The sequence below is a fragment of the Malurus melanocephalus genome, unplaced genomic scaffold (assembly GCF_030028575.1).
Source record: "Malurus melanocephalus ecotype Western Australia unplaced genomic scaffold, MMel_1.1 scaffold_187, whole genome shotgun sequence".
Taxonomy (NCBI): Eukaryota; Metazoa; Chordata; class Aves; order Passeriformes; family Maluridae; genus Malurus; species Malurus melanocephalus.
This window is the reverse complement of record NW_026623419.1, coordinates 1,457,037-1,465,292: the sequence shown is the minus strand read 5'-3', so window position 1 is coordinate 1,465,292 and position 8,256 is coordinate 1,457,037. Positions and strand designations below refer to the sequence as shown.

At 41.5% G+C, this 8,256-nt stretch overlaps 1 protein-coding gene across 1 annotated transcript in view; it reads right to left on the bottom strand.

Moving 5' to 3' along the window:
- Positions 1–8,256, bottom strand: part of LOC130577645 (heterochromatin-associated protein MENT-like) — an 11,975-nt gene continuing 3,719 nt past the window's right edge. The window contains exons 4-8 of the mRNA XM_057373146.1: positions 7,066–7,203; positions 4,945–5,062; positions 4,066–4,208; positions 1,823–1,990; positions 1–945 (exon numbers count right to left, since the gene is read on the bottom strand). Coding sequence (XP_057229129.1) covers positions 544–945; positions 1,823–1,990; positions 4,066–4,208; positions 4,945–5,062; positions 7,066–7,203 — 969 coding nt within the window. The 3' untranslated portion in view covers positions 1–543. The remainder of the gene's footprint in view (positions 946–1,822; positions 1,991–4,065; positions 4,209–4,944; positions 5,063–7,065; positions 7,204–8,256) is intronic.

The window sequence follows — 8,256 nt, the reverse complement described above, 5'->3', positions numbered from 1 at the left end:
GCTGATGAAGGCTTGGAGCTGGGATGTGGAAGGAAAACAAGGGGGCGGCCACAGGGTGAAGGCTGGGAGAATGTGCCTCCAGCTGTAACACAAGGACGTAGTCTAGGGCTAAAATGTAGGAACTGGGTCTGATTGCTGCAGGCTGGGAGTWCATGCTAGGACCACATCAGGATAAGCAGCCTTCATCATGAGGGTGAAGAGAAGGATTGTGGCAAAATATATTTGTGCACATGCTGTGAGTGGGAGAGAGAGAAATGCCATAGCTTATAGTGACAAGGACAAAGCTACCCATGATGGCCTGATCCGAATGACAGCCAGGACTGCTCTGTGGATGCAAGGCATCACACACTCCCCGTGGCACTTCCATGGGCATCCCATCTGGGTAGGAAGGAATCACTTGGGGGGCTGTGCCTCAAGCACCAGGGTSTGTGGCCTGATGAAGAAGGGGTTCAAGTGCCACTCCCCCAGTTGCAGAGAGCTTCAGGTTTGGGGTTTGCCTCTGTGCTAGCAAGCGTCTCCTGCTCTGCAGGGCAGGCTCACTGACTAGGGTGAGCAAAGTCTGCCAAAGAAGAGGATGGTTTGTGATTTGTTGTGTCTGATGAAGAAGATAAAAGGATGGTCAGCTTTGAAAGTCATTGTTGGGACTCTTGATCTCATCATAAAGACACCTGTGGCAGCTGCTGCCTCGGTACCTTCCTCATTGACATCGACAAAAGCTTTGTGAATAACTTTTGAGATGAAAAGATCCTTCTTYGCTGACATCCCTGTGAAATCAGCCTGACCTGGGTCAAAAGCATTTTGTATCCCCATGCTGCTCAGAGTGGATTTCAGGTCATAATTCTCTTCCAGCTTCAACTTGGGCAGATACAGATCCACTTCAGCTTTCATCATATTGTCTGATTTGGTCCATTTAGTCAATTTCTCATAAGTCAGCTCTCTTTCCACCTGCAATGAGTTGAGGAAGAAAACAGTTGGAATGCAAAGGACAGAGACAAGACATGCACAGACCAGTGTCTTAATGCTCATGAGGAATGTGTAAAACAAGACCAAACAACCGGCAATGACTACAGATAGAACATGCATCACATTTACAGGGCATAATCCTAAAAAGTGCTGAGTGATTTACGCTCCTGTTTATTTTCTTAAACGTGGGGACATGTAGGTGTGAMCCCCCAGAGTAGTTTATTTTTTTTCCTCTGGTGTGAAGAACACTGCTTTTTTACAATGTGTGACTTATAACAACAATAATAGGTGCTTGATGTCTGTGTATCTGGATAAATTTTCACCTTATAGTGATGAATAAATGGAATGCATGGGAACTGAAGTACAAATACRAATATTTGCCCAACTCTGTTTAAAATCTGAAACTCATCCTGGCACAGTCAGGAGTGACTGTTGACACTCTCTGGGTCAGGGTAGTTTACACTTAGTTTGATAAACCTTATCACAGACTATCAGGTGCAAATTCAGACTGCAAATGACATAAAAATGAATTAATACAACCCTCAGGAGAAGATACCTCCAGGGCAGGGGGATTCAGGTGTGATCCTTGCTTTCCATATGGTATTCTGGCATAGGAAGTAGGATACAAAATAGGCTAGGACAGTTGTGTTGACATAGGTTTTCGGTGTACCRTATTTGCAGTGTTATCACATGCCCTGAATCCTAAACTGAGAAATCATGGTGTCACAGTTTCTGAAACAAAGTATGTGCACATCAGACCTATTCTACTGTGATTTTGAAGCTTGTTCTTCCTCACTCTTTTCATGTGTTTCTGTTACTATTTCATAGTGTATGTGATGTAACAGTAGGTCAGCTTTACCAGCTCCAGGCCAGTAGTGCTATCACTGATGTCATCAGGTAGAAGAATGAACATGCTGAGTTCATTTTCCACATATGGCAGCTCAATGATTCTGARTTTCCTGGTTGTTTCATGGAGTACCGAAAATTTATCTTTCAGAAACATCATCTGTACTGGTTTGGTCTTGGTCTGTGAAAAAAATCAGACATAAAAAATAACATTATTCATTAAAAGAATAATAATATTTWTTTGCTTCATTGAACTGAAAACAAGTACAAGACTCAGCATCATTTGTATACCCAGGACCCTTTGCTTTAGACAGTATCACATCCACCTCCTTTTCAAAGTCTTTGGGATCTTTATAAAAAATCAGCATAGACATATAGGCTAAATACCTACTAACTGAATCCCATGTAAAACGCTTCTTAATTTGAAATAAAGGAGTTAGCTTTGATCGTCAAGTAACTCTATTTGCAGGCCTTGCTATTCAYCCTGTGAATTAAACCCTCTCTGGCACCAATGTATTTGCATGGTAGTAGGGAAGCTGCAGGGGTGACTTCTGGGAGGAGACATCAGAAAATGCCTCTGTGTCAGGMAGAGCCAATTACAGCTGTCTCCAAGATGGACCTGCTACTGTCCAAATCTGAGCCAGTCAGTGACATGGGTAGTGCCTCTGTTACTATGTATGAAAGGGTAAAAACTGATGCACAAAMGCAGCTGGGAGTGCTAAGTGAGATGTGAGAGAAACAGCCCTGCAAATACTGAGGTCAGTGAGGAAGGAGGGGGAGAAGGTGTTGCGGGCACTGAAGCTGAGATTCCTATGCAGCCATGGTAAGAAAATGGTGGTGCAAATATCCACCCTACAGCCCATGGAGGACCCCAGGCTGGAAGAGGTGGAGGTGCCCTGAAGGAAGATGCAACTCATGGAGAGCCCATGCAGGAGCAGACTCCTGGAAGGACATGTGAGTCTGTGGAGAGCAGCCCACTCAGGAGCGGGTTTTCTGGCATCACCTGTGGCCCTGCAGTGGACCCCCACTGGAGCAGTTATTGAAAAACTGCAATGGTGGGAAGGACCCATATTGGATGTGAAGAACTGTATGCCATGGGTAGGACCCCACACTTGAGCAGGGGAAATGTGTGAGGAGGACGGGCTGGTAGAGACAGCATGTGATGAGCTGACTACAGCCCCCATTCCCAGTCCCCCTACACTGCTTTGGGGCACAGGTGGGAGAGTCAGAGTGAATTTGAGGCTGGTAGGAAGGGAGGGGTGACGGGGAGGCATTTTGTATTTGTTTTTATTTCACACTAACTTATTCGGAGAATTGGCAATAAAGTAAATTAATTTCTTGAAGTTAAGCCTGTTTTGCCTGGGATGGCAGTTGGTGAATGCTCTCCCTGCTCTTTTCCTGACCCATCACCTTTTCATCCTATTTTTTTCCTCGTGCCCTGTTGAGAAGGAGGAGTGATAGGGAGTCTTGGTGGGCATCTGGAGGCAGCCAAGGTCACCCACCACAAACAACTGCTGCGACAGATCCTAAAATTGCACATGTAGCATAGTAGGTTTCGGGGATAAAGTCACATCTATTGCTTCACATTGCCTGGCATACAAAAGRTATTTGCACCATTAATCTATGTCAAACAAATGCTTGCTTCCATTGATAAATAGTCTTGCTTTCTTTTGACGCAGTCCAAAAATATGCATGCAGTCAGCTACTGGGAATTGTCAGTTCATGGTGGTTTAAATACTGTTAGCTCAATGAATAGATCATCCTCTCACACTCAGCTAAAATGACAAACCCCATGAAAATCCCYGGTGAGGTTTGACACAACACCCAGGTTGTGTGTGGGAAGAGCAGCTGGATCAGTTCCCATGATTTCAGGGTCCCAAGAGCAGAAGAGAGCCCTAGGTGTGTAAACAATGCTCCCAAAAGCAGCTCGGTCCCATTAGAAAATGGGAAAATTGTACTTAGAGAAATTTCTTCTTGTCCTTAAGCTACTTTACTTAACCTGCCTAGCTTCTTTTTTTTAAACTTAACTCTTTCTCAAGTATTTTGATACTGAGGARCTATTAATTCAAAATCCAGTTTTCATGGATATGTGTAAATARGACAATGCTGACTTGTTTTCACAGTTGATATTCTCACTGAGTGTATACCACTTTCTCAACTACTGTTGCAGTGGCATGTGAAATTCAGGTGAAATATTTGCTCTTCAGTAATAGACGTATTGACGTATGACAACAGGTATATAGACGTGGAATTTACCTTGCTTAGTCTGAAGGGCATTTCAGATGTATTTTTCTCCAGAAATTTCTTTTCCCATTTTCCTTTGAAATAAATGGCATTTACTAAGACCAGCACAGTCCGAGAATGAAGAGATCCGGCGGGCAGCAGACTCTGTATTTTCCCTTCAAAATTGGACAAAGAGACTGTTATTCAAGTGCGACTGTGTAATTTGCCAATTTTAATTGTTCCTTGTCTGTGCCTACCTCTCTTTCAAAAATGTTTGCATTTTGGAGGTTTTTTTATTGTACATATTTTTATGGTGTACATATGATAAAAATGGCTTTTGAAATGGCTCTGTATCCTTTGTCCAGAGAAGCTGTGGATGCCCCCTCCCTGGAAGTGTTCAAGGCCAGATAATGGGGCTTTGAGCAAGCTGGTGTAGTGGAAAGTGTCGCTGTCCATGGCATGGGGATTGGAGGGAGATGATCTTTAAGGCACCTTCCAATGTAAACCATTGTATTAATTAATAATCAAAAAAAATATAATTATTGGCATTTTGGTAGTAAATGGCATTGGCAAGTAGGTAAAGCAGAGTAGCTTGGATGTTCTGTGAAGCTGCAGCTGAAGAATGCAGAAGTAAAACCCTCACTAATCATCGTGGAGCCACACAGTATCTGCCGATCATCCTTCCAAACAGCAGTGATTCAGAGGAGGCTACAGCATAAAGAACTGAGGGAAGAACCTTGCAAGGAGCAGCAGTTAGGTTGGAGAGAGGCATTCTTCAGATTATTTAGCTGTACTTTGCTCATTACCTCCCTCCSCTGAGTTTTATGGATCCTTGGCTGCAAGAGCAATGAATGTGGAAATACAAATTATTTGAAAGTGAAACAAGAAAAAAGCTGTAAGAGTGATACTTACCCTCAGTTTTATTTTCTACCCATGAATTGATCTGTGCTCTGACTTGTTCTGCAGCTGTCTTAAAGCTTACAGCTTGTGGCTTTGCCTTGTAATAGCTTGTAATGAGCTGTAAGAACTTCTGAAAGACAGGATTGGAGAATGTATGCTTATTTAGTTAAATATGAGTTATAAAAATGTTAGTARTAATCACTTTAAYAGRTTRGACAACCTGCTAATGCATAATTTAAGGAAATAAAATCTGTTTTATGTGCAATAACCATTATAATAAGGTCTGATACATCGTATTCTAAATATTAAGTGAGGACTGATCAAACTTCAGTCTCAAGGAAACTGGTACTTCAAATTTTTGTGTGTGTAATCAAAGGTAGAAATATGTGATTTTGAAATATCTACACTTTTTTTTTAAATTCTCAAAATGACATTTTTATATAATTGAAACCCTTTCCCCCCTGCTTTATGTAGTGTTCAATACAAGATAGAAGAATAGTCTCATATAAAGTTGAACAAAGGCTTTTAGTTTTCTTCAGAGGTGAGGAACCTGCCAAAAATTTCTGAGGATAATAAAAGGAATGTTCTGGTAGAATAGAGTCATGGAAGAAAAGCAGAATGAACATTTGCATTGTTGTCTGCTGTGAAATCATCCATGGAGATTCCCAGCAGGAAATTCCCTCGATTCTCTGTGAGGYAAATGTACATGAGATTATGGAGAAAATGAGCAATACATATTCAGAAAGACAAAATGCTAATTACTCTAGGAACCAAATAAATTTCAAAATCAAAGAAAATAATCTCATTTAAAACCMCTATCCAAGGAACTGGAAAATGATTAATACAACATCAGTTTTAAAAATAGTTCAAAGATACAGATAATTACAGACTCATGAGTCAGTGTTAGGCAAGTGAATAGAATAGGTATAGTGGGTGTGTGGATTAACGTGACTTGTTGGAGGTATCATGGGTGTGTGGATTAAAGTGACTTGTTGGAGGAGTGTCAACAACATATTTTAATAGGAAATCCAAAACCACAAATTGGTTGAAGTTTTCTGTGAGTGTTAGGAAGCATATGGGTTACAAGGCCAAGTAGTCCTTATGGATTACCAAACGGTATTTTGAAGGACTGCTCACCAAAGGCTGAGCACCCACAGAACTACAGAGATAGGTCTCGTTTGTTTAAAAGCCTGGAAACCAAGATTAGGAGGAAATAATGTTCACAATGAAGGGTTATTGCTGCTGCAGTACCACAGGGTTTTATGTACTGGGCTAAAATATTTTCTTCGATAAAACCAAAGTCTTAATGTTTACTTTAAAATATGTATGTTAACGTATTTATAGGTGATTCAGTGAAGTGTAAGGTATAGAAAGTGATTATTGCTGTTTAGGAATGAGGTATTGAAGTTATAATGGATAGGTAGATGAAAAAAATCTGCCTAATTATGGCCAAAAATGCAAATAAAAATTTCAAAACTCTGAAGGAAAGAGTAGACAACGAAAGAGAAATCTGTAAYGGCACTGTATAACACTGTGATGTGTCCACTGTCTGAGTTTGCAATGCAGCCGTGGCCTCTGCACTCTCAGAAATCCTACAGTATAAAACATACAGAGACAGGGATGMGATGTGAAGTGTGCTTTAGAATAGAAATGAACCAACAGCAATGCCAACAGGCTGCAAGCTCAAAAAGGGCAGGGGCTTCCTGCAGTGGATAGATCAGCTATGGAAATCTATCCTGCAGTGGATAGATCAGCTATGGAAATCCCGGTGTTGAGGGTTGAATTAGATTCAAACGACAAGTCTGCAAAGTCCTGAAACAACATCTCATCAGAGTCTATTAAGTGAACATGCCCTCTGGTTCAAAAAGCTCCTAGCTGCAGATCATCTGGTGGCCACAGCAGATTCTGAAGAAGAATCACTATGCAGTGTGCCTGTTTTTCTCATGCACTTCCCAAGCTATTGCCCAAACTATYGCTGGAATAGATGGACCTCTTGTCGGTCCAAGGCAAGCCCCATATGGCTGTTCTCGTGTTCTTACTCAAACCCCCGTGCTATCATTTGGACTTTTTGTATTGTCTCTATTCATAGTCACTCTTAATGTCTACATATTCTCAAGAAGATGTTCAACTCACGGGCAGTAATGGGTATGTCTTTTCCTCATAYAGCTGGTTGGCACTCTTCAGTAAGTAAGTGCTTCTGCGTTTGTTGATGGCAAACAGGAGTTTTTTGAAGCCAGAATGGATCTTTTTTGCTTCCTCATGCTCAGGATCCTTGGAAAGAGACACCAGTTAGTATGGAATTTTTTTTCTGTTGCACCTACTATTATAATTGAAATTTTTCATGTTGTTTTAATTAAAAAGGAGATTCAGGGAATTAAAYTTTTTTGAGTTTGTTGCGTGTTTGCAGCACTGTGTATAACTAGATACTTGGGTTTCTGCCTGTAGGGCAATGATTTGTTTCTGCMGGGCTGTGTAGGCATTTGGGGGCATTATCTGATGCTGCTTTCAGGAAGCGGAATCTCCTCATTTTTGTCATGCTCAGGCCTGATTTTCAGTTTCACAAGACCTTTCATTTTCACAAGGATCCATCAATGCAGCCTGGCAGCTTTTAAGTAGGTATTCTGTTCTCACAGACACTGATGACAGGGCATGAACTTACCAAGTATTCAAATTTTCTGTTTCACCTGTTATCTTCTGTTGCTGTTTGGATTTTGGAGGGAGCTTGTTCTGGATGTCAGTGTTGCTGKTCTTAGGGAGGATGAGCTTGCTTGCCAGCTGTTGCCAGCTGTTGATTTGCAAATGGAGGAATGAGCTACTACCTGCCAGCTGCTCCCCACCAGCTGCCTGGATGCAGTGTCCTCTCCCATGTCATGTACTGTGCCCTGCAYATGAGACACCAAGAGTCTCTGCCACTGACTCAGGGTGACTTGTCTGTCATTAGGTTGGTGAGGTGGCATTCCTTGCTATGATCTTTTCTCACTCATGCTGAGGTGTGGGCTGCTAGGAARGACACCTAGGAAAGAATTTGGTAGCCAGAGGACAGAGGATAGCTGAGGCTGAGTTTTTCAGTGGGGTGGGTACGGAATGAAGAGGTGATAGAGGGAAATATCTGAAGGACAAGACTAAACAGATTTTGCTACAACTTATGAGGTCAGTGAATTGCTAAAATAAATATGAGTGCAGTGATTAATCTTGAAGAATTCTCTCACACCATCAAGGGAGAGAATTATATAATCCCCTCCCCCTTTTTATTTGCAGTTTGCCTAATTCAATTTCTTTCAGCTGTCTTTTAATTTCTACGCTAAAAAAAAAAAAAAAAAAAAA